The 25811-nt window shown below is 39.8% G+C and overlaps 3 protein-coding genes across 5 annotated transcripts; 1 reads left to right on the top strand and 2 right to left on the bottom strand.

The window, feature by feature from the left end:
• Window positions 1-2979: 2979 nt before the first annotated feature.
• Window positions 2980-13505, top strand: smarcc2 (SWI/SNF related BAF chromatin remodeling complex subunit C2). Of its 3 annotated transcripts, none has more exons than XM_032514368.1 (26): window positions 2980-3106; window positions 3810-3929; window positions 4011-4096; window positions 4261-4342; window positions 4939-5031; window positions 5165-5234; window positions 5337-5406; window positions 5664-5739; window positions 6754-6998; window positions 7137-7261; window positions 7371-7424; window positions 7664-7701; window positions 7797-7927; window positions 8091-8162; window positions 8281-8394; window positions 8504-8657; window positions 8772-8888; window positions 8961-9047; window positions 9173-9431; window positions 9573-9734; window positions 9841-9902; window positions 10002-10122; window positions 10207-10370; window positions 10481-10615; window positions 10711-11071; window positions 11383-13505. In XM_032514368.1, exons 1-26 carry the CDS (start codon window positions 2996-2998, stop codon window positions 11445-11447), a joined length of 3174 nt encoding a protein of 1057 aa, XP_032370259.1. In that variant the 5' UTR covers window positions 2980-2995; the 3' UTR covers window positions 11448-13505. The 3 variants fall into 3 exon arrangements, with proteins under 3 accessions (XP_032370259.1, XP_032370261.1, XP_032370260.1); XM_032514370.1 differs by having other exon boundaries at window positions 8985-9047; XM_032514369.1 differs by having other exon boundaries at window positions 4267-4342.
• Window positions 13506-14565: 1060 nt separating this feature from the next.
• On the bottom strand, window positions 14566-20273 carry myl6 (myosin, light chain 6, alkali, smooth muscle and non-muscle). The gene is made up of 6 exons (XM_032514467.1): window positions 20147-20273; window positions 19831-19858; window positions 17448-17591; window positions 16692-16865; window positions 16404-16481; window positions 14566-14950 (listed from the first exon to the last, which is right to left on the bottom strand). Exons 1-6 carry the CDS (start codon window positions 20147-20149, stop codon window positions 14922-14924), a joined length of 456 nt encoding a protein of 151 aa, XP_032370358.1. The 5' UTR covers window positions 20150-20273; the 3' UTR covers window positions 14566-14921.
• Window positions 20274-22271: 1998 nt separating this feature from the next.
• On the bottom strand, window positions 22272-24890 carry tsfm (Ts translation elongation factor, mitochondrial). The gene is made up of 6 exons (XM_032514448.1): window positions 24711-24890; window positions 24283-24435; window positions 24027-24155; window positions 23830-23946; window positions 23434-23515; window positions 22272-22823 (listed from the first exon to the last, which is right to left on the bottom strand). The coding sequence occupies exons 1-6, from the start codon at window positions 24756-24758 to the stop codon at window positions 22429-22431; spliced, it is 924 nt and encodes a 307-aa protein (XP_032370339.1). The 5' UTR covers window positions 24759-24890; the 3' UTR covers window positions 22272-22428.
• Window positions 24891-25811: the final 921 nt, after the last annotated feature.

Consider the following 25811-nt stretch of genomic DNA (forward strand, 5'->3'; position numbering starts at 1 on the left):
ACACACACACACACACACACACACACACACACACACACACACACCAGACACATTCATAAGCATACACAAACACACAGCCTGAAGAATACCAGTTCCGGGAGCACTACTCTCTTCAACGGTGTCTCTGGACTTTCACAATTAGCTTGGGTCATGTAGATTCACACACACACACACACACACACACACACACACACACACACACACACACACAAACAGACAAGCACACCTATTCTCCCTTAACGAAGGTTAATTTGAGCCTCCGAATAACTGAGAACCAGTAAAAAGGTCAGAGACATGAAGACAGTCTAGTTATTTTTTGCTTAGTTATTTCTGTTCTCTCTTGTCCGATGAATTTTCAGTTTTTATGACTTTTAATACTAAATACCATCCTATGATATTATACTACTTATCTTGTGGAATATAATTCCCTACATTCTAGGGAATGCTTGCCTTTTGGTTTTTTCATATATATATTTGATTTGATTTTGCTGTGATAAGCCTAGTTATATAATATAAGGATGGAAGGATTATAATTTGTTGTTTCGCATTCTTTATTGCTGTTGTTGTAGTCATTTTTTTGTAATTGTAAATAAAGTACATACATATGTATATAATAATAATAACAATAATAATAATAATAATAATAATAATAACAATAAATGTGTAGTTTCATTGGAAATTGGAGTAAACTCTCCAATATGGTTTTTAAATTACATTTGTAGGTGAAAAACAAAGATGTATTTTGTGTAGCAGACTGATTTATTTTTCTTCTTTTTTCGTTCTGCTAAATATTTCTTGAGCCCTAAAATTAAATTTGTGAAACCTTAGAGGATTCCTAATCCACAGGTTTAGAAAAACTACCAAAAGCAATGGCATGCACATGTGGTAAACATCCCTGCCATTTTTGCCATAAAACTTTTTAAAATGCCCAACAAAGAGTTGTCTCCCTTGCACATTGCCTCTATTTACCACCAGGCCGAAGAAGGAAAACTAGTTCAATTCAGCCAGAAATAAATGACAAATGACACTTAGGGGCATCGGTTCTCTCACTGTCCTCCTGCTGTCACACCATTTCTCTCCTGAATCAATCGAATAGCTCAAATACATAATACAAAATAAATAAATACTAGGCCTACTACTACTACTACTATTATTATTGTTATTATCAATAATAATAAATAATAATAATAATAATAATAATAAGAAGAAGAAGAAGAAGAAGAAGAAGAAGAAGTAATACAGATAATTACAAAGACAGTGGACGTTCTTCAATAATTAAATACTGTGAAAATCAACTTTATATGTTTCACCCTTCTTAGTACAGGTTATGCAATCCTATTAATTAATTGATAGCAGTCCTAGTGGAAAGTACACACCTAATTCACATGAATATTTATCAAATATTATAAAAAACCCATTTTTAGTAAATACAATATATGCACTCACTACCACTGAATCAGAACCTCTGTTAAAATTGCTTTTCAATGGTATGGGTCTTATTTCATTGCCTGCCTTCTTTTTCTTATTAGCATAGTTACTCAGACCCTCCTAGGGAGATCCTTTATTGCCAATTTAAAAATCAAGTTACCTTTTCTATTACTTTTTTCGAGACTTACAAGTAAGAGTTTTATTTTGGTCATTTACATTTTGTAATCTATTCAAAGCAGTGACTAACAACCACTACATCACTCACCAAGGAAGCACAAAGTGACAGACTGAAGTGCACTGAAATGGCTGCGAATTACTTGTAATACTCGTCATGCTTGCCTCACACAGTATGCACAAGTGGTGCTTTGTGGTGTGTCAAACTATCCATTGATTCAGAAATGTTTACATTTTTCAAGTGCGTACAGATGCAGCAATATCTGAAAAGAAGTTAAATTGTATGTATCTACTTTAGGCTTTTGCATTTCTTTTTTATGAGTTTAAAGGTGCTCTAAGCACTGTTGGGTGACGTTACTTCTTGTTGATGTTCGAAGCATTTTCAAACGAGACTAGCTTGCCTTCCCCTCACTCCTTATCCCGTCCCCTCTCCCTCCCTTCTGTGCTTCCGTGCACTAAGCCCCCACCCCCACCCCAACCCTCAAATCCTTCTTTTTTGTTATTTGCTGGAAAGCTGGAACACTGTTTGTGTATGCTTCGTGTTGCAGGTGGGTACAGTTTGTCTTTGTTGCCATTTGTAGACCCTGGGCTGTCTATAGAGGCCACTTTTTTTTTTTTTTTTTAACAGTGTGTTCTGGGGACAGGCAGCTCGTGGATAGTGAGGAGATGTGTGCTGTATTCGACAACAAAAACACGCGTGACATTGCTTAGTCACTTTAAATTGGATAAAGTTACTTTAAACTCATCAAGAAAAACAGTCTGTTTTTTCCATTTTCACTTTACTTGAATATTTCCATTTTTTAGGCAACTTTTTATTCCACTACATATATCTGACGGTTATAGTAACATTATTATTTATTTTTTTATTTTGCATATGAAACACATAATCACTATAATCAAATATAATAATATTACTATTATTCCACCCAGGAGATCCTAAAGAAGTTACAATTAGGTCTAATTTGAACAACATTTAAGTAGTGCTTACATGTTAATACACCAATAATGATAATCCAATAATTGTATAATATGACACTGGCAGGAGACATTCTGCATGATGATAGCCCTACTTTTACTCTTCATTATGGCAGTACATTCTGTTAACATTTCTACTTGAACGTTTTGAAAGCATGACTTTAACTTGTAACTAAGTATTTTTAAAATAAGGTTTTGTTGGGTTTGCTTTTAACTAAGTAATCTGAATACTGCTTCCACCACTGGTGTATGCCTCTACTTTTCAAATCTCTCACATGATGAAGTATTCTAAAACTCATTCCCTACATAAGTGCGCCACCTGTTGTACATTAAGTGTTATTACACTTGCCAGCAGTTGTAGTACCGGACTTTGGCCGCTGGGCGGCAGACGACGTCGACTAGTTGTCTGCAGTCAAAGATGGCGGTGCGGAAGAAAGACGGCGGCCCGAATGTAAAATATTTCGAAGCGTCTGATACCGTTTCTCAGTTTGATAATGTCCGCGTCTGGCTGGGAAAGAATTACAAAAAGGTACTGACCACATGTTTTGTATCCATACACACGCAGCTTGTATTTTTTTATCCTGAAATGTGGCGACTTATCTGTTGGGCAGAGGCAGTGACAAAGAGAGGAGGGAGGGTGCTGCTGAACGTCCAGCTGTTTGATTCACTCGAGCCGGTGATACAAAAGGATGCTGAGCCAACAGCTGCAACAGATGCAGCCTCGAATGACGGCATCCTTTCACGTTATTGTAGCTAAACCGATGCAAAAGCAGCCCTCAATCAGTCCTCCGAGGATGATATTTTGCAAAAGGGTTGATTTAGCCGGCCAGTCAGCTAGCTAGCTTGTTAGCTAATCAGCTAACGGCAATGCAGCTCGGATCCAGATGTTGGCTCTGTGGCGCGCGGCGGTGACTGAAGCCATGATCCGTCTGGAATAACACTGAGTGGTGTGCTGGTGTTTAGACACATTGATTTAACCAATTAAGTGCATTATTTCTTTAAAATGCTTCAATAATAAAAATGCCGATGTTTACCATGCAATCACCATATCAGATATTACAAATTACAACGGTTAATTTACCCTGAATAATAAGGAAGACAGCAATGCTCCTTCCACTTTTTGACTTAACTGATCACACATAGCACTTATCAGCACACTGTAGTTAACTTTTATGTGTCCTCTCTGTGGCTCAGCTCTGCCTGACTGACTCTCTGTGTTGATGTCCTCGCAGTACATCCAGGCCGAGCCCCCTACCAACAAGTCTCTGTCTAGCCTGGTGGTCCAGCTGCTCCAGTTCCAGGAGGAGGTGTTCGGTCGGCATGTCAGCAACCCTCCGCTCACCAAGCTGCCGGTATGTTTTAATTCACACAGACATACAGATGACTTTTCCCCTACGGAGACATTTTGAAATGGTTTTGTTTGGTGTCTGCAGATGAAATGTTTTCTGGACTTCAAGTCAGGAGGGGCTCTCTGTCACATCCTGGCTGCTGCCTATAAGTTCAAGAGTGACCAAGGATGGTAAGACTTTCCTTCCAGCTAGTGTAAATGTTAGTTAAATGAACCAACTGAAAAATGAATTGTGTTATCTGTGCTCTGAGTACTCTTTTAGTTAGAGTTGAGTTAGAGTTGTATTTTGGCTATGTTACCGTTTCATGTGTAACTCCAGTCTAATTTCCTGGTAGGCGCAGGTTTGACTTCCAGAATCCGTCGAGGATGGACCGAAATGTCGAGATGTTCATGACGATTGAGAAGTCTTTAGTGCAGGTGAGTTTGCCTCAGAGTTGTCCTTTAGGTTTGTAACACACATTACGTGGACTGCCAAAATATAATTGTATATGTTTTTAGTTTTAAAATGTTTAAGGTGTAATAGCAGTGTTTATTTTTTTATCATTTAATAAAATCAGCTTCTTTCACTTTCCACACTTTCCACACAACACAACATTACCCCAATTTGCTATAATTTAAATTGTTTTTAAGAGATCAACTGTGAGCTCCAGCAGAAATCCGTTGACACATTTTCATTGTTTGTTTTCCTGCAGGCACCAGAGCTAAATGATTGCAAAGAAAATACTCAGTTTGAGAGGTTACATGTTTCTTACGATTACATCATATTTGTGAAGGGTCTAAGAATCACGCTGCTTGCGCTTCACAGATATAAAAAATGAAGGACCCCCAGTAATGGGACTTGACCAGTAATCATATAATGTAGCTCTGCTAATATGAAGAGTTAAACAACTCAGACATACAGTAGTTAATGTTTTAATGAAGATTGTATGACATGCAATATATAGATTTATAAATGTGTTCTTGCCTATTTGAATTTAGGAGTTTCATTCATCAGCTGCATTTTTTTGTTACAGAACAACTGCCTGAGTAGACCAGTCATCTACCTGAGCTCTGACATAGAGCCAAAACTGCTTGGGAAACTGAAAGACATCATCAAAAGACATCAGGTGTGGTTTTTGTTTTGTTTTGTTAAAGGTCTTTAAACTTGTCTTAAAGGTTGCTAACAACTGAGTCAGATTTAAAAAGTATGTTTATTTTATAAACATAACTCATATTTCCTTGTCATTTTATCTGTCGCAGGGTTCAGTAACTGAGGACAAGGCCTCCAGCTCCCATGTTGTTGTTCCTATTCCCACCAGCCTGGAGGAAGGTGAGGATCCACATGTTGTATTTAAGCACAGCTTCTTTTTTATTGTGAATCCTGCTCTGCTGACTCTCTTTGTGCTAATATCCTTTTCTCTTTTTGGACCAGAGGAGTGGGTGCGTCCTGTGATGAAGAGAGATAAGCAAGTCCTGCTCCACTGGGGATATTTTCCTGACGGGTTGGTACTGAGTTTACGGAGATATGAACACCATTCAATATTTTACTGAAAACTGTTGCCTCATCCTTTTGTGGACGTACAACACAATTCTTGCACACTGTAGACTGGATCTGCTAATTTTGTTTTCTTGATCTTCCCACTGCTCTTAACTCTACAAGCTTAAGTTACACCTTGGTCTGCCTGAGATGTTTTTACAAGCCAAAACCTGTAATCTTTCCCCTGCCTTGACCTTTGACCTGGCTTCTCTCACCATTCAGTTATGATACCTGGATCCCAGCCAGTGAGATTGAGGCTGCTGTGGAGGATCCTCCCAGCCCAGAAAAACCCAGGAAGGTATTTCATTTTTTGTCATTCTTTGTTGGTAAAGTCTGGAAACTTTTGTTGTTATTTCTTGTCTTTCTTTTTTTTGTCATCCATTCCAAATTATTAAAAGGTGTCCTTTATTCTCTCTTAAATTTAAAATATTTATCAAATTAATTTTTAAATAGCAGCATACAAATCCCCAAGTTTATTTAACAAATTTCACACTGTTCAACTACAGTACATCATCATATCTGCTTGTTCCTGCCCTTTGTTGAGCCTGAATAACATTTGAAAGGAGTGACATATTTAAATCAAATATAATTTTTTTTATGGATGCATCGTTAAAAGTATAGAATGCCTGTGCATCATTTTTTGTGCACAGTATTTGGAAAACGTCTTTACGTTAGCTAGGATTAAAATGAAAGACTTGAGTCTGTAATGATGGAAAGTAATTTTATGTGCCTCAGCCTTTATTATACAAACCTATGAGGGGACTGTACGCACACAGAGCTGATAGCTCCCTATTTTGGCAACAGTAATCTCATATTTTTCTATCTGTGCAAAACATCCAAGTATGAAGTGCAAACTGGCTCTTGGAGCAACAGAGCTTACTCTATCTCTTGGCTAAACCATAAATTCAAAGCATTTTTGAATTGTTATTGTGTATTGAGAGCATCAATTAAGGCATTTAGCGCTCACTAGGACACGACAGTTAGAGCAGTTTTAAGATGCGTTCACACAAAAATCCGGACACTGGGTTAGTTTGGTCTCAAGATGGTATCATCTTGTATCATCCTGTCTCTGTTTACTCACAGGTGAAATGTCTCCCTCACACTACAACTTTAAAGTGACTTATTTAAAATGTTACTGCAATTGTCTTCATTCAGTGACTGCTTTTTTAGTGGGCTTACATACTGTAGAGAAAAATTGTGTCAGAATGCAACAATGCCTGGTTAAAATTAATAATAAATTGGTGACATTTTACTAAGGCAGCTGACATGCTCACTGAAAATGTTGGTCATACACTGTATGGTCTCTTCACAGGTCCATGCCAAGTGGATTTTAGACCTGGACCAGTATAATGAGTGGATGAATGAGGAGGACTATGAAGTGGGCGAGGGCTGCCCTAAGAGGAAGAGGATCTCAGCCAAAACCCTGACAGATGAGGTGACCACGCCTGACGAGCGGAGGGACAAGAAGCCCGGCAGCGCCAAGAAGCGGAAGAGGTCGCCGTCGCCGTCCCCTACCCCTCCACCTCAGGAGAGCAAGAAGAAGAACACAAAAAAAGGGTTGGTGACCACACGTGTGTTGATGCAATGATGTCACACTCATTAGCTGTAAAAAAAATAATGATGGAAAGTATTGTAAAATAATGTTGTGTGGGTGTTTGTGTGTGTCTGTGCGCATGCGTGTGTGTGTGTGGTCAGGCCAACGACGCCGTACACCAAGTCTAAACGGGGCCAAAGGGAGGAGGAACAGGAGGATCTAAGTAAAGACTTGGATGAAGCATCACCTGTTCCCGCATCTGAAGAGGGAAACCCACCTAAGACAAGTACATATATTCAAAATATACATAAAAATAACCGTATATGACTATTAAAATGAACCACCGTAGAAGTTGTTGTCTGTTACTGGCTGACATTCATACTTTCTCTTTGCAGATAGCACCAAGAAGGACTCTGATTCAACTCCAGTCAAGGGAGGAACAGATATGGGTGAGCAGAAAGTTTTTGTCACCATGGCTGACTGATGAAAAATGCATCACATGCATTATATTTACATGCATTACATTTATATGCATTAGCGCACTGCACTTTCGGTGCAGCGTGCTAATGCATGTAAAACTAAGAGTGCAAAAAGCAACTGTAATTTGTTTATGATATCAGGTTACAAGACATTGATTTGTTAACTTTTCATGGATATTCACTTACCATTCTTTTTGTTATTTGCACAGACGAGCAAGAGGATGAGTCCATGGAAACAGCAGGCAAGGTGAGGCAGTTTGTAAAAGGGCAAGAAAATGTGGGGATAGTGAGGACAGTAAAACCCATATTTTATCATGAGCATGTGTGCTTGTGTTTAAACAGGAGGAGGAGGAAGGCTCTCCAAGCGTAAAGGGTGAACCAGTGAAAGGCTCTGACCTTCACGAGGACAATGTGACTGAGCAAACTCATCACATTATTATACCGAGCTACGCTGCCTGGTTCGACTATAACAGGTAAGATTTTTTTTTGTGTGAAAAATGTCACAAGGAATCTTCATGTCAGTGATGTATCTATAATATTCAGATGTGAAAACGGAGACCCATTGAGTCAGCTGGTCTCAAAGTGAGTCATTTGTACATATTCATCCTTAATAATGACAAAACTGTTTTCTCTCAGTGTTCATGCCATTGAGCGCAGAGCCCTGCCAGAGTTTTTCAATGGGAAGAACAAATCCAAAACCCCAGAGATGTAAGTATTTGATCCCTACACAATGCATCATTTGATATTTTTATTACACTGACATTTAAAAAGCAGTCTCAACAGTAAATTGAAATATTTCAGTTTTCTATACATCTCTTTTTTTCAGTTACCTGGCGTACAGGAATTTCATGATTGACACCTACCGACTGAACCCTCAGGAGTACCTGACCTCCACTGCCTGCCGCAGGAACCTGGCAGGAGACGTGTGTGCAATCATGAGGTAGGTGGGGGCTGAATATTTTGACTCAGTTTTAACCATCTGTATCTACACATTCACATGTTTTAGTCAGACTGCTGTCAGTGTAGACTCTGTGCTTCTTCTGCTGCAGAGTCCACGCCTTCCTGGAGCAGTGGGGCCTGATTAACTACCAGGTGGACTCCGAGAGCCGACCCACACCCATGGGTCCTCCACCCACTTCTCACTTTCATGTCCTTGCAGACACTCCATCCAGTCTGGTACCCCTGCAGCCCAAAACGTCCCAGGTCTCACACACACACACACACACACACACACACAGACACACACACACACAAATAGACATGCATACATATTTTGTGTTATTTTACATGTGTCCTTGTGTCGCTGTGCACCTGTAGACCCCTGCTGCCCAGCAGATAATGTCCTTCCCAGATAAAGTGAAGGAGAAACCAGCAGATCTGCAAAACTTTGGCCTGCGGACTGACATGTACAGCAAGAAGACTGGCTCTGCAAAGGTACAAGTCTGAGAAGATGCATGCCATTATGATTATTTTGCTGTGATTTACAATGATCTCTCATATTAACAGAGTGGTGGTGATATTTGTGCACAGAGTAAGAGTACAGCGAGCTCTATGAGGGAGTGGACAGAACAAGAAACACTACTACTACTTGAGGTACAAATGACCCTTAAAATCAGTTGTGAGATGATTACGATTTACGTTATTGTGAAAACAAGACAGTTATTGTGAAAACAAGACATTAGAAATGCGGCGCTAAATGTAGTCCTCACTTCCCTCAGGGGTTGGAGATGTACAAGGATGACTGGAACAAGGTTTCAGAACATGTGGGCAGCCGTACGCAGGATGAGTGCATCCTGCACTTCCTGAGGCTGCCCATTGAAGACCCTTACTTGGAGGACAACTCCTCGTCCCTTGGACCACTGGCCTACCAGCCAGTACCTTTCAGCCAGGCAGGAAACCCTGTCATGAGCACAGTGGCCTTCCTCGCCTCTGTTGTCGACCCACGCGTGGCCTCAGCTGCAGCCAAGTCTGCTCTGGGTGAGAAGGACCTTATATTGAATTAGATTTATTGAAAGATTTGTTTTTACCTTGAATTTAAATCTTCCTGGTCATTATTGATTAGTCATCATTAGTTTTTTGCTTTACATCAATAAGCTTAATCTGGTCTCTCTCTGTTAGAGGAGTTTTCCCGTATGAAGGAGGAGGTTCCTGCAGCGCTCGTTGAGGCTCATGTGCGGCGGGTGGAGGAGGCAGCGAGGGTCAGTGGCCGACAGGATCCGCTGTATGGCCTGGAGGGTAGTGGCATCGCAGGCACCGGACTAGAGGAGGGAGACAGACCTGGTAGGATGGACACACACATACACATACAGCATGCAAAATTGCAAGAAAGAAAACCTTTCACACTTTAAACTGAAAAAGAAAGTTTGATGTCTCTCTGTCTCTCTAGATGAAAGCAGTGATGAAAGTAAGAGTGACAGCCAACCCACTGAAGAGAAGAGGGAGGCCAAAGTATGATATAAGTTCGTTATAACACAATGTTTCTGATTTGTGAGTTCTGCTGATGAACTGTGGCGAAGCTCATTGTGCCATGTTTTCTTTCCCTTGCAGGACAGCAAAGATGGAGCGACGGAGGAAGAGGAGAAGCAGGCGGAGAATGGGAAGAAGGAAGAAGAAAGAGGAAGAGAACAAGAAGGAGAGAGGGAGGCGGACAAAACAGAGTCAGAGATGGGTATGAAAATGTAGTCAGATACAGAAAATACAGTGTTCTGTCAAAGGGGGAAAAAATATAAACTCAAACCTTGTTTTCTCGTAGGTGATGGGGAGAAGGAGAAGGATGGAAAAGAGGGCACAGAGGAAGGACAAAGAGATGCAGAGAGTGAAGGAGAGAGGAAGGCTAAGGTGGAGCGGGATGTGGGAGAGGGGAACCTGGCCACTGCTGCTGCGTCTGCACTTGCTGCTGCTGCTGTCAAAGCCAAGGTACAGTTAATTATCACCAGGTCTCACTTGTTGTGTCCTTCATCACCTTCTTTTTCTTTCTTTTTTTTAACTTTACTCTAATCTAAGTTTCTCCTTCACTTTCTCCATAGCACCTGGCTGCAGTGGAAGAGAGGAAGATCAAATCTCTTGTGGCTCTGCTGGTAGAGACCCAAATGAAGAAGCTGGAGATTAAACTGCGACACTTTGAAGAACTGGAAACCATCATGGACAGAGAGAGGGAGGCTGTGAGTGAGGGATTCTTTGATATGTAGTATCTCAAGAAAGTAGTCAACCTAATTACAGTACAAAACCTTTAACCTTTCACTTTTTGTGTGTGTAGTTGGAGTACCAACGTCAGCAGCTGCTGGCTGACCGTCAGTCCTTCCACATGGAGCAGTTGAAATACGCCGAGATGAGAGCCCGCCAGCAGCACTTCCAGCAGATTCAGCACCAGCAGCACAGCCAGGGCGGGGGCCCTCATGCCAACCAGGCTGCTCCAGCCCCGCCACCCCAGGGTCCAACCGCAAGTCAGCAAGCGCCCAGCACACCAGCGCTGCAGCCGGCCCCCAGTCCTGCACCTCCAGCCTCTGCCCCCGCCCCTGAGTCCCAACCACCTCAGGGTGCTCACACCTCGCCCCCCCGCCCCCAAGGCTCAACCCCCGTTGCCCACTCCAGCTCCAGCACTACTCCTGTACTCCATGGTAAGTTTAAAGTTTAAAGCACAATGTAGCAGCTTTGTCAGAAAATAGTGAAGAATCCCAAAGTGACATCTTAAAAATGCTTGTTATGCTTGTTATGCTTGTTATGGGTATCGACAAATAGTCCGATACCCAAACATCTTCAAGGTACAAAGAAATGAAGGAAATCTCTTCATTTGTGAAGCTGGAAGGAGAGAGAGTTTGGCATTTTTTATTTTTATTTACTTAATCAAGTAAGGGATTATGAAAATGACAATTGACAAATCCACTAGTTTAATCAATTTTCTGCTCTTCCCTTGTTTCACCTCTCACAGAGCCCAGCACCCAACTTCCCGGGGAAACACTCCACTCCTCAGCTCCAGTCCCACCTCCACAGTGAGAGAAAACTACATTTCCTGAAAATCCGAATGACTCTGACCACTTTAAACCCAGTTGGTATCATCTGAAATGAAGAAGTCTTAAACCGAAGGAAGAGAAAACACTTTACATGTTCAACTCTTTTTTTTCCAACAGGACAATTGATGTGAGAAAGAAAAAAACATATTACATCTAAATCAAACCAGCTCTACTTTGACTCTGTTGAAAAAGAAGTCCCTTTTACATTAAATCTGCCTTTGAAGAAAATGTACTTTCAAACAGAAGCTGTTCACCCTGTGCGGTCAATTGGACAGCAACATTTCACTTCCTAATTGTAAGCTTAACAACAGAGTGAACTAAGAGGGTCTTAACCAACATGCTGCCACTCAAGGAGAAGAAGAGAAAAGACTTATCATGTGTTTTCAGTGTTTTGGAAATTGTTGCATTTATTTTTTCTGCAACAATTTGTCACAGCTTGTGAAGTCCCGTTCTTTACTGTCTCTCCAGAGTTTCCCTCTTGTACTGTAGGTACTAATTCAAATATATGTAAGACAAAAATGCACTTTTAACATGTTTCCCAAGGTCTCATTGAAAGACTTGAAGCATCCATCAAATTGAACTTTAGCACTTATATCGTCCTTTTGTTGTCTTAAATACTTTTTCATGCTGAAGTTGTTTGGAAACTCGATTGGGAATGTTAATTTTTCCTTTTTTTTTCTTCTTTTTTAAAAAAAATATTGCATGGACAAATGGTCACTCGACAGGGTCTGGCCTCAATGTCTCTCCAGAGAATTGTCTGTAATGAATGAAAACAAATAGAAAGCCAGTTGGAAATTAAGATGGTTCGGATGCAGTTTGAGACAATGTACTGTAAACTGGATTTTCTGTTACAAACACACCTTGTGTTGGCCTGTAATGATACTATTTGAAAGTACTGACAGCATTAGATCATCATCCTGAAAAGACCTCTCTAATAATGTCCTTCCTTTCAACAGCACTTAGAGAAAACATGTCAGCGACAACCTTCATGTTTTTCACATCTGGATTAACTCAAAACATCCAGGTTGTAGTTTTGTGAGGAATGTAGTTTTGCTCAAAAGACTGAAAGTCTGGGAATAATAATTCTAACAGTGACCAGATAAGTGTTTTTTCATAATTTGACTTTGTGTTTATTGCTAAACCAAAATGTTTTTATAATCATGTTTATCTCGCATTTATTCAGTGAGTTTTATTGTGGTTGCTTGGGAAATGAAGAGGATTTTTTGAGCAGCTTGTTTTTGCTGGTGCATTTCAAGTTACACATGGAAGAAATGTGAATGCTGTCAAAAAAACAAGGGCGCTTGCACCTTAAACAGCTGACAATGGAGAATTGTGTCCTTAATATCTGCAACAATATCCTCACTTTTTATCGTATCAAGTTTTATATTTTTTACTGGCGGTTTTTCCATCTCATTTCTTTGATATGTCAACATTGTAACTGTATATTACCTTTGTAGCCTATATTTACCTTCTCCACTGTTGTGTATGAATCAGGCTGGTCTGTTGGATCCGCCATGAGATGTGACTGTGAGCATGTGAGTATGTGACCGCATGCCATTAGGATCTGTAAACCACATTACCGTTCAGTTTTATTTCCAGTGCCATTTGTCGTGTGTCACAAAGTTTGAAGAATTAAAAAAAAAAACTGGCTTTGTTCTGCACACGACAGGTCACGTCAGTGTCATGAAATATAATCCAGTCAGAAGGTGAAACTTTACAGTTAATGTCCGTCAAGCCAGTATTGCAGACCTCACCACAGCTGTGAGCATGTATGGACTTCTTTTATCTGTATTATTATTACTACATTGTGTGGATTTTGTGATATGAAATAAGTGTATGTTCAGTTTCTGTATGTTTTTCACTATGCTGAAGGTAGCAGCAATTACATTGATTATTATACAGTAGAAATCAATTTTTCCTCAACAAATCATCAAATTTGTGCTGACGGTTACTCTGGCAGTTTGTATTAGAAAAAAGGTAAAACAAAAGGTTCAAGTTTTGATTACAAAATGTTTGGGAAAAAATAAAGATGTGATGAGGATGTCATTGTATGGAGTGTTTTTTTGCAAGCAACTTCACAGACTGGTAATGTAGAACCACGAAAAAACAAAAAGAACGAAGCATAGGAAAATGTACAAATTAAGAAATGTTTACATGTTTGTCAGGATCAGAGATTTAAAGGTATATCACACTAAATCTGTCCACTACCAAGTGTAGGTGAAGTAGAAACCAAGATTTGTTAACACCTTTTCTTTTTTTTTCTTTTTACAGGTAACACAGAAGTCAATTTGACATGTCACAGTAGGAGAAACACTGGTGTAAATATTGAAATGAATGATGGCTGAATTCTATTTAGCTGCTTCCGTTCCAGTGTCCTGGGATTGTGTACAGTATGAGGCTCACTGTCACCACTTACTGGGACGCTTCAATAGGACAGACTCACTCTCACCAAGGTTCAACATACACTTCCTGTAGTTATTGCAGGTTTAAATATTCAAAATGTAACTGTTTATTAAAAGTTTATTCGTGACTTGGGAAAAAAAGCAGTTCACAAAATAATCCAGACTGAAGGTCCACTTACTTGTTTTTGAGCTTTTAATTAAAATCAAGGTCCTATAGGTGCTAGGAGTCATGCAAAGTTTGAACATCATTACTCCATGGCAACTGAACAATTTCCAACTGCTGATGAGAACCATGCAAATTTTATTATTTTTTATTCTATATAATAAATCATTCTCAATTTTTGTTGTGTAAAGTCTGGTCTGTTTTATTTACTCATATAGATGCAATTTCCCTTTGATATGAAGCACACTGCATCGCATATCCCTTGTTCATATACTTCATGATTATTCCAGTGAAAATGTAATCTATATTTTTTTAATTACATTTCAAACAATAATTTTAGGATATTTTACTGGTACGGATATTTTTCTATTTCTTACATGTCTAATTAATATTTCCCAGACTTTCTAATGCCATTTTGAAAGATTTCACTGATATTTTTCAAATATTCATATTTTTTCTAATACTATCTTGTAATGAGATTAAATAAATGTGTTATATATATATAACCTATAAAGAAACATTTGATCCAAGAAGACTCACAGGTTGAATCCTGGAAACCAGGGCTTTTAATTCAATACTGTTAGATTTTAGCATGTCACATTATCATATCTAGCCAAACATAATCAAAAAGCTTTTGACAACATGACTGTTGGGTTGATTAACAAAGGGGTAAAATCAGGTGAAATCATCCAGAGAACCTTACCGCTGATTGTACCTGAATAATGTTTGGAAAATGACATGAAAGGGTTTCTTCACATTAGCCAGAAAAGGCACTTTTGAAATAAAATAGAGATGTAAAAAAAAGAAAAGACTTGTTGGAGGTAGGATGATGGGAATAGAGGACAAGACAAGACAAACAATACAAAAACATTCAAGAGTGTTTCTGAAATCATCAACCGCTCATCACCATCCGGACGAGTTCTGTCAAGAGAGAGAAGGAGAAACATCAGCATCAAACCTGAAGAAAGTCAGACAAAAGCAGGAACAAACTTCAAACAGCATCTGTCTTCGGGGATACAAGCTCTCTCATTGCCAGCAAAGAGGACTTAAAACCTGAAATGTTTTAGGATTATCAGATGTGGCATGATGTACAATATTAATGAATGAAAAGCAACTGGGAAAAAGAAGGGACGAACAGGACGTCAGAGATCTTAAAAGAAAACAACTACATTTAAACATAAATATAAAGGTGTGGCATGGTCACAGATCTGGCAGCAGCACAACAGGGCAACTGAAGGAGAACATTGAAGTCATAATCAGCCTTTTTAACAACTTTTTTTTTGCAGAATTTTAGTTTCACTTTTTGTACACCCAGTGTCCACTGCCAATATAGATCATGGGAGCAGAAAAGAAATATGCAGGAATGGGGGCAAAGGACCACTGCAGAAGGGAAAGGTTAAAGGACGACAAGTCCGGAAAACACCACCAATTCTTTTAAGCCACAGCATAAGCTATGATAAAGTTTTTTTTATTTTATTTTATTTTTTTAAGTTTTTTTAATTGCAGGGGCTACATTTGTTTGGCTGTCACTTTAAGTAGGATTCCATTAGTGAATTACTTTAGCTCACTACACAACTGTTGTTGAACCAAGCCAAACATCTTCTGGTTAAAATAAAGTTACTATAACTATTAAGCTGCACTCCCGATGTCTCTCTTTGTCATTCACTACCTAGATGAATGCAAGGCCACTGTGCAGCGGTGAGCTGTCACTCCATCGGAGTCAGGAGATGGCTGCAGAGAGCTTTCAGGGGTTTGCTCACACCCTCTGCTCAGCCAGACATGATGTAGTGGACAAAGGCTGTGAGGCAGTAACACAGAGTCAGCATGCATGTAGTCTATATCCCCAAGGTTCCACTTCTGGCATTGCTCTTGTTCTTCTGGAAATCCCGACGGATGTCACTCTTTTAAGATGTCCGTTTACGGGTGTCCATTAAATTTTGCTTTCTTTGTGTTGTAATTTTAAACTCTGGTCGATTTATGAGGATGACTAAGAGATATCCAATCAGAGTTTTCTCTTGCACAACTAAAACAACTTTTGAGCGTACTCGTTCCACCAAAACAAGTTCCTTCCCAAGGCTATTTTTCAGAAGCAATGTGGCTCTAAACGGCATTTAGCACCACCCAAGACAACTGTAGTTGGTTAAAAGAAATGCCAATAAACCAGAGCACATTTTTCTCCCATCCCTGAATTCTGTGTGGACTAGCCAGACCCTCCTCCGCAGCACTGTGGAGGAATGTCTGGCAACGCGAGACTAGAACTAAGACACAATGACACTTGTTTTATACATCCACAGTTGTGTTGCATAATTTCAAGAGGCACATTGCACTGGATAGGACCTGATAGAGTCATCTTAGTGCATCTGTGCAGTTTTACCTTCATAGTTAATGCAGCCATTGGCATCTTCATGTCCCGCTAAAAGAGTCTCCACCTCCTCCTCTGTCATTTTTTCGCCTGGAAGAAAACAAAGAAGAAATACTAGGTATTCAAAGACGCAATAAAGAAAAAGAGACGGGACACTGCTTGACATTGTTCTTGACAAAGATAAATGCCTGAAGGGATTTTACTTTTTTATGACAAGAAGACAGAGATAGGCCAGGTCAACTAGATAAGGATTAATAATGACAAATCATCTTTGTGTTTTGCTGTTTTTTGTTGACTTACCTAGTGTAGTGAGAACATGACGTAGCTCTGCTCCCATCACTGTGCCATTTCCCTCCTTGTCAAAGACACGCAGGCCCTCTACGATATCCTCAAAGGAGCCCTGGTCCTTGTTCTTAGCAATGGCCTGAAGCATGGGCAGGAACTGTTCAAAATCCAGCATCTTATAGTTCATTTCTGCAGGTCAAACAACAACAACATTTTTTTATTTTAAACACCTCTAGAGCTGTTATGAAATTGGCAGATTTGTACGGATATCCGTATGCTTGCACAGAATCCAGAGAGCCTCTCTTTATTCTCAGCACAGGTAAACAATGGAACAGACGTTTAGGCTAAATGTTCATTCATTCATTATTTCATGGTTTGCACAAACCTCACATTTTCATTGATTTAAAACATACAAATAGTACCACCTTTGCACATAGCACACACCTTTCTACATACTAATTACTGTCAACATTAGACCCCTGTCTTAGAGGACCTTACAGAGTTCTTTAAGAACAGAGGAGGACTTATTTGTGGCGTGAAATTGGAGCAAGGCTTTTATGAGTCATCGATATTAAAAGAAATGCTCTGTATGCTCATACTGTATCTGTATCCCAAAGAAGCCAAAAACAGCAGTTCAGCACGTACTGATTCTCTGATGCTGCAATGAGGGATTGTACACACTACACCAACCTAACTTTTAGCCAAAGCAACGATGATGTTGTAGGTTGAATTGGTCTATTTTTAATTGTGGCTGGTAAATCAGAGACTTGCCTTCTAACTTAGGGTTTCCCAGGACCTTGAGCACCTCAGCATTGACAGGGTTCTGTCCAAGGGCCCGCATAACATCACCACACTGGCTGTAGGTGATCTTCCCCTCACCCGTTCGGTCAAACAAAAGGAAGGCCTCCTTGAACTCTAATATGGAAACAGAGAGGTAGAACTTAGATCTAGCTGTAAAGTAAATGAATAAACATAACTCACAAATGTTGGCGACACAAGCAAACACATATTCATAACACCAAAGGCAGACACAGATAATACTGTACAAGTTTCATTGAATAAAGTTGTTTGTTTAGAAGAACAGCTGATACCAATGCAAAAGCTGTTTTGACACTGCAATTAAGTTTTTGCATTTTCGGAGTTGCGTGGCAGGAGTGGTATGGAGGTTTCCTATAAGCTGACACTGTTATGATAATAACAAATTATTGCAATGTTCCGGGAACATGAACGTAACAAAAACACAGTACTTTGAGGATCCATTTACCTCATAACACATTATGGCTCTTCGGTACTAGCTAGCGGAAGTTAACACATTTTAGAGGAAAAACCTGAATATACTGTGTTTGTTTAAACATCTACCAAACCTCTCATTGTCTACACAACACCAACCTGTCAGTGAGGGAAAAAAGTATTTGATCCCCTAATGATTTTGTACCTTTGCCCACTGACAAAGAAATGATCAGTTTATAATTTTAATGGTAGATTTATTTGAAGAGTGAGAGACAGAATAACAAAACAATCCAGAAAAACGCATGTCAAAAATCTTATAAATTGATTAGCATTTTAATGAGGGAAATACGTATTTGACCCCTTTGCAAAACATGACTTAGTACTTGGTGGCAAAACCCTTGTTGGCAATCACAGATGTTGGCCACCAGGTATGCACACATCTCGGGAGGGATTTTGTCCCACTCCTCTTTGCAACCTTTGTTGCCTTGGTCGTGTGTTTTGGGTCATTGTCATGCTGGAATACCCATCCACGACCCATTTTCAATGCCCTGGCTGAGGGAAGGAGGATCTCACCCAAGATTTGACGGTACACGGCCCCGTCCTTCGTCCCTTTGATGTGGTGAAGTTATCCTGTCCCCTTTGCAGAAAAACACCCCCAAAGCAGAATGTTTCCACCTTCATGTTTGACGGTGGGGATGGTGTTCTTGGGGTCAGCATTCCTCCTCCTCCAAACATGGCGAGTTGAGTTGATTCCAAAGAGCTCCATTTTGGTATCTGACCACAACACTTTCACCCAGTTGTCCTCTGAATCATTCAGATGTTCATTGGCAAACTTCAGACGGGCATGTATATATGCTTACTTGAGCAGGGGACCTTGCGGGCGCTGCAGGATTTCAGTCCTTCACGGCGTAGTGTGTTACCAATTGTTTTCTTGGTGACTATGGTCCTTAGCTGCCTTGAGATCATTGACAAGATCCTAACGTGTAGTTCTGGGCTGATTCCTCACTGTTCTCATGATCATTGCAACTCCACGAGGTGAGATCTTGCATGGAGCCCCAGGCCGAGGGAGATTGACAGTTCTTTTGTGTTTCTTCCATTTGCAAATTATTGCACCAACTGTTGTCACCCTCTCACCAAGATGCTTGGCAATGGTCTTGTAGCCCATTCCTGACTTGTGTATGTCTACAATCTTGTCCCTGACATCCTTGGAGAGCTCTTTGGTCTTGGCCATGGTGGAGAGTTTGGATTATGATTGATTGCTTCTGTGGACAGGTGTCTTTTATACAGGTAACAAACTGGGATTAGGAGCACTCCCTTTAAGAGTGTGCTCCTAATCTCAGTTTGTTACCTGTATAAAAGACACCGGGAGCCAGAAATCTTTACGATTGAGAGGGGGTCAAATACTTATTTCCCTCAAATGCAAATCAATTTATAACATTTTTGACATGGGTATTTCTGGATTTTCTTGTTGTTATTCTGTCTCTCATTGTTCAAATAAATCTACTGTTAAAATTATAGACTTGTCAGTGGGCAAACGTACAAAATCAACAGGGGATCGAATTCTTTTTTCCCTCACTGTAAAATAGAATGAATATTATGAATGCTGACATGTCAGATCTTTAAAGTATATAATTCGGCATCAGCATGCAAAAACACCAACATGCTTAACTAGATTATTTTTTTTGTAAGTTAGTAACACTGCACCTCACACAGTTAGAACATGTTTAGTTTATTATGTCCCATTATGTCTGTCAGAGATACCTGAAGGGGTCCAGAGGCTTGAAGAGACAACAGTCGAGCTACAGGGTCAAAGTGACGAATTCATGAATCTATTTCTAATATTACGACGATGGTATGTTAATTTAGGCTACCCTTTAAAAAAATGAATAGAGAAATCTTTTTTGCTTATCAGATGTTAACTCACCGATGATCTGGTCCTCTGTGAAGTCAGACTGGTGGAGACAGGGTTAAAACGGCAGAGGGGAATAGAAGACTGGGGTTAGCGTGATATTCAAATGATTTAAGTTAATCCTCCATTAACGCTAACGTTACAGTTAGGTAAAGGACTGTGGCTAAAGGCTTAACGTTAAAAGCAGGCCAGGGCAGATACGCAGCTAATGTTATAGCCCAACGTTAAATGTTTTCAAAATCTTCCAATGAAGAACAACCCCTTTATTCATCACAAATCTTTTAAAAGTAGCTATTTCGACAGATTAGTCTGGAACAATATATTTACTCACCATGTCTGCTTGTGGTTGTTGGGTGACAGACGGCCGAGGGGCTCGTATCTTCTCTGGGAGGACACCGACTATCACTGATGATGTCACAGCAGCTTGTACAGCACCAGCCAATCACGGGGCTCGATTTTGGTGGTGCAGCTACAACATGCCACCCAAACCCACTAGATTTCTGATTAAATAATAAATCATAGAAATAGTATTTATTAAAAAAAAATTTAATAATAACGGTATTTTTTGTGGGTCATTTCCATGTGTGTGCACATGATAACTAACAAAGATCTTGATTAGTGATTGTTTTCATAACACAGCCCTTGTGGAATCCGAAACTCAACAGATGCCCTAGCGCACTATTTCAACAGAGTATGTTCAAACAGCTAACTTTACTAAGTATGAGGTTTCAAACAGGTTGGACCCATTAAGTCCTCACCACTTTTCACATAAGAAGCAACGGCTCTAATTACATCAATAGTCCTTGGACATATCACCCTTTCAAAACCCTAAAAGAAATACAAGGTGTTTAAGCCCGTAAAGTGTCCTTATTTGTGTATTCACCTTGTTTTCATAATAAGAAGAGCTGGTTTTGACATTTTCTAGTGGTAAGGGGCATGGCTATGTTTTGTTCAAAATAATTTTGCATTTCAGGTTGGAAAAAATTAATTCCCATCTAGACATGAACATTTAACCTCTTGTTAGGATGAGAGAAATTAAGAAACAAGATGTAAATTATGACAGTACAGTGGGGCTCAAAGTTTCGGCAACACAGGTAACAATTTGTATTAATGTGCATAAAGAAGCCAAGAAAAGATGGAAAAATCTCCAAAAGGCATCAAATGACAGATTAGACATTCGTATAATATGTCACAAAAAGTTAGATTTTATTTCCATCATTTACACTTTCAAAATAACAGAAAACAATATCACAATATCCTCTGTTCGGAATGTAATTAAGACATGGCAGTCATCAGGAACAGTGGAAGTTAAAGCAAGATCTGGAAGAAAAATATCAGACAGAACAGCTCGCAGGATTGTGAGAAAAACAAGTCAAAACCCACGTTTGACTGCACGATGCATCCAGAAAGACCTGGTAAACACTGGAGTTGTGGTACATCATTCCAATATAAAGAGATACTTGCACAAACATGGTCTTAATGGAAGAGTCATCAGAAGAAAACCTCTTCTACGTCCTCACCACAAAAAATCTGCGTTTGAAGTTTGGAAATGTACAAATAGACAAGCCTGATGCATTGTGGAAACAAGTTCTGTGGACCGATGAGGTTAAAATAGAACTTTTTGGCCAAAATGAGCAAAGGTACATTTGGAGAAGAAAGGGCACAGAATTTATTGAACAGGAGCCTCTGTCCAACTGCTAAGCATGCGGGTGGCTCAATCATGCTTCGGGGCTGTACTGCAGCCAGTGGCACAGGGAACATTTCACCAGTAGAAGGAAAAATTGATTCATTAAAATTTCAGCAAATTTTGGATGCTAACTTGATGTCATCTGTGAAAAAGCTGAAGTTAAAGAGAGGATGGCTTCTACAAATGAATAATGATCCTAAACACACTTCAAAATCCACGGTGGATTACATCAAGAGGCGTAAACTGAAGGTTTTGCCATGGCCTTCACAATCTTCTGACCTCAACATAATTGAAAATCTATGGATAGACCTCAAAAGAGAAGTGCGTGACAGACAGCCGAGAAAACTGGAAGACTTTTGTAAGGAAGAATGGGCGAAGATACCTCAAACAAGAATTGAAAGACTCTTGGCTGGCTACAAGAAGAATCTACAAGCTGTGATACTTGCCAAAGAGGCAGAACAAGGTTTTAACTCTGCAGGGTGCCCAAACTTTTGCAGATGCCATTTTTTTGTTTTCAGTTATTTTGAAAATGTAAATAATGGAAATAAAATCTTTTTGTGACATATTAAATGGATGTCTAATCTGTCATTTGATCTTTTCTTGGCTTCTTTATGCACATTGATACAAATTTTTACCTGGGGTGCCGAAACTTTCGAGCCCCACTTTAGGTGATTCACGTCAGTGAAATACTTGATTAGGATTTGCATGTAGCTCTAATAATTTAGAATATTGAGTAGCACATTATACACATTAAAAAGGACTAAGAAGAGAATTTCTTTTTTTTTTTATTGTAGAATTGTAGAATTTCATGGACCTGCATATTCTGCTTTTAATACATGATGACACTGTGACTGTCTGAAAGAAATCCATTTCATATTAAACAGAGACACATGACGAATCCTTTGAGATCAATGATTTCCCTCCCATCATTTTGCTTCCTCACCGGCTGTCTCACCACACTGAAATCGGACAAAGTCCAGCACTCGAGCCTGTTGACCCCGGAGAAACTCTGCCACAGTCCTGCTGGGGTCTCCCAGGAAGGTCTGAGGCAGCAGGCGTGTCTCACTCTCACCGCAGGGCAGGTCATCCATGTTGCCCAGAGACACAGGGGCCTCTCCCACTATATGCTGTCCCAGCTTACGTCCTAGAGTCTCCCGTTCTGTCTCCTTTCCACCCTGAAATACAACCAAGGCGCCGTACCGACCCATTGCCACCTCAGTCTGGCCGCTCACACCACCGTGTACATACGAGCCGATGTGCCATTCAGCGGGGACACCCACTGCCACCGCCCGCCTCACTGACATGTTCTCACCGAGACGACCTGAGAGGAAAGAGCAAAACATGTATTATCAATGAATGGTATGATACATTGATTTATGCAAAACAAATCTTATTTCATAGATGTAGATAATTAATTTTCAGATCTGAATGGTTAATTTTGACCCTCCTTTCAAGTATAAAGTATTGACAGTTCTTGTGAGGTCCAAAGATGTTTTTTTTCCTTCTTTCTTTGCTGTTAAGTGACAACATTTTGAACATTTCTAATGCAACACGGCATGTTTGATTTAAATGTAATTTTAGAATGTCAGTATTGACACTACAAGTGTATATTATTGCCCACTTTTAAACCTGCAATAACTGTCTTTAACCACTTGGTCATGCTTCTTGTTGTGTTATAACATGTCCAGAAGCACACGTTTCTGCTCAGCTAGGTTTTGAAACCAAAGCATGCATGGAAACAAATGTATAAGACAACAATAATTAAATTTAGAAATGTGTGTTACACTGCCATCATCACTGGTGAAAACCCCAATTAAAGAAAATGCCAAAATGCTAAGAGAAGAAGAGCAGGAGGGGCATGAGTTTGAAACAATATAGTGTTTTAGAGATTAACCGAGCAGTGAAAAAAATATGAACATTTTCTTACTGACCTATTGTGAGAGCCACCCGGTCAGAAAGTGAAGCTCCTTCATTCACACTGAGTTTGTTTAACTCATCGCCTACCAGGACACTCTGAAAACAAATGTAGTACGTTAACAGAATCAAAGCACAGCAAAGAAAACAGGGCTGGTGCGTTCCAATATCCTGACTTAACAGTGCATTTAGTTGTACACAGTCATATATTCCTTCCTATCAGCATAGACCAGTAGTCTTAAATACAGTAAGACTCCCCACTTAGCATGTAAAAGTAGTAAATAAACATGGAAGAAATTGTTTATAACACACTAAAATGTAGTTGTTGTCAACAATTATTTCCAACTTCCAGCTCTGCAGTGAAGAAGAGAAATTCTCCCAATGCAACTCCTGCAGTCAGTATTTGGTTTTACCTTCACATATCCTGCCTGGCTTTTATTCCGGTGGTGAGCCAAGGTGGCAAATGCCACATCTTTAACCAGTTGTTGGAACTTTTCGTTGCGGGCAACAAAGTCTGTCTCACAGTTAACCTGCATCAAGCAGACGAGAAGAAAGACAACAGATATTGCTGAATGCCCTCATGTCAAACTGGAAAGTGATCTGGCCTTACCTCCACCATAACTGCAGCTTTATCTCCTACAAACAGGCCAATCAGACCCTCTTTGGCTTTGCGACCTTCCAGCTTGTTAGCTTTGCTCCAGCCCTCCTTCTGGGCCTGCTCATGTAGCCAGGTCTCTGCCTGAAGGGTTGGCAAATTACACAAATAACACTGTCACACAGTAGTTGTTTCAGTAGTCACCATAGATATATTGTTGACCCACATCTGTACTGTGAATGCAGACAGGGGTTGAGAGAGGAGGGGTTACCTGTGCAATGTCGTTATCAAACTTCTCCAGTGCTTTCTTGCAGTTAATGAAAGTGTAGCCGGTGTTTTTTCGCAGTTTCATCAGGACGGCTTTTTCAGCTGCCAGAAGCTGACAACCTGTGTGTAACGACTGTACATGATGGCATATGCTGACCTGAGAATGACAGAGCGGAGGACATAACGGTAGTACATTAGTTCAAGTAGTCCAGAGGCTGTCTTGAGTGGACACTCGCATCATGCACCACAACTTTGTCACAACAAATGCGAGATATCCAGCCACAGTGGTTTCTCGTGTGACATGACATGAAACTGAATTAGCGACACAAATCAGATAAAGTAAGGAAGCTAACTAAAGAACCAGCTAATCACAGCTCGAGCTTCAGGAAAAGTGTTAAAAGCGTGATTGAGAGTAAAGCTTAACGTGCTCACCTTTGCAACGTCTCTTGTGAATGTTCTGAATAAAAAGGTTAAAGACATCTTTACACCTTCTAAACGTGAACTGACTTATAAAAGCTCAGAATGTCATTGAGATCCACGCTGTATACGGAAGCTGCATAGGGACGGAAAGACTTTCCATTTGTTGCTTATTACTGAGCAGCGCCCTCTACAGTGCGGGAGTACAGTTGCTCAAGCGCACTTTGGCAGTGCCCAGAAGGTGAACTGACACCTCTCCAGTCCACGCCAGCGACCGGTCGACCACCATACTTTGGTCCGTGTGGGGACTTAAATCATTGACCTAAGATCGAGCTGAGTCACATATAAAAACCTGCTCTCACTCTCTGTGAACAGTTTTAGATATGATCCCATTATATTATTTAGATACTTTACAATACTTTATAGTAGGCTGCAGTTTAACATTCTCAGTGGTTGAATGTAAGAACATTTGCTTGAGTATTGTTTCTGAGCTACATAAGTAGGCCTAGGCGATTTCCATTGTATGCTAAAATGCTCCATTTTAGGCTACTTGGCTCTATTTATATTACAAAGCCAACATCATACTTTTTACTCCACAACACATTTTTTGGCAACTTTAGTTACCATTTACTTTGCCGATTCAGATATACATATAAATCAACTAGTAAATTAATTATTTTAAGGATTAGCTAGACTTAATTAAGGCCAGCGGCCATTTTAAAAAACTATCCAGCAGTAGGAAGCCTTTAACAGCTGTAACATGAGTGATGCTTACACATTAATGGATCAACACTAATTGTAATCCAGTAGATTAGATTAGATTAGATTCAACTTCATTGTCATTACACATGTACAGGTATAAGGCAACAAAATGCAGTTTGGGTCTAACTAGAAGTGCAATAGCAGTAAGTGCAGGGATATGCAGTAATATAATATATGTATATTATTCTAAAATAGGACAGTAGTATGATCTTATTTTAAGTATATTTTGATGCTAATCATTTTATTTAAGTAATATTTTGAATGCAGGACTTGTACTCGTACTTGTAAGAGTATTTTTTACGTGGTATTGCTACTTGGGCCATTCTGTGGGGAGTTGCATGTATTCCCCTCAAA

The sequence above is a fragment of the Etheostoma spectabile genome, chromosome 4 (genome assembly GCF_008692095.1).
Source record: "Etheostoma spectabile isolate EspeVRDwgs_2016 chromosome 4, UIUC_Espe_1.0, whole genome shotgun sequence".
NCBI classification, from domain to species: Eukaryota; Metazoa; Chordata; class Actinopteri; order Perciformes; family Percidae; genus Etheostoma; species Etheostoma spectabile.

Bases quoted from the DNA above. Each gene is read 5' to 3' on its own strand.
- tsfm (XM_032514448.1), bottom strand. From the start codon at position 24,758: ATGTCTTTAACCTTTTTATTCAGAACATTCACAAGAGACGTTGCAAAG. The intron at 24,436-24,710 runs GTGAGCACGTTA...TGTCATTCTCAG, and splicing joins TCACAAGAGACGTTGCAAAG to GTCAGCATATGCCATCATGT. The intron at 23,516-23,829 runs GTAAAACCAAAT...ATTTGTTTTCAG, and splicing joins GCCAGGCAGGATATGTGAAG to AGTGTCCTGGTAGGCGATGA.
- smarcc2 (XM_032514368.1), top strand. From the start codon at position 2,996: ATGGCGGTGCGGAAGAAAGACGGCGGCCCGAATGTAAAATATTTCGAA. The intron at 4,097-4,260 runs GTAAGACTTTCC...ATTTCCTGGTAG, and splicing joins TTCAAGAGTGACCAAGGATG to GCGCAGGTTTGACTTCCAGA. The intron at 10,123-10,206 runs GTATGAAAATGT...GTTTTCTCGTAG, and splicing joins CAAAACAGAGTCAGAGATGG to GTGATGGGGAGAAGGAGAAG.
- myl6 (XM_032514467.1), bottom strand. The intron at 17,592-19,830 runs GTGAGTTAACAT...TTTCCATATTAG, and splicing joins CACAGAGGACCAGATCATCG to AGTTCAAGGAGGCCTTCCTT. The intron at 14,951-16,403 runs GTAAAACTGCAC...CTCTCTTGACAG, and splicing joins TGGCTGCATTAACTATGAAG to AACTCGTCCGGATGGTGATG.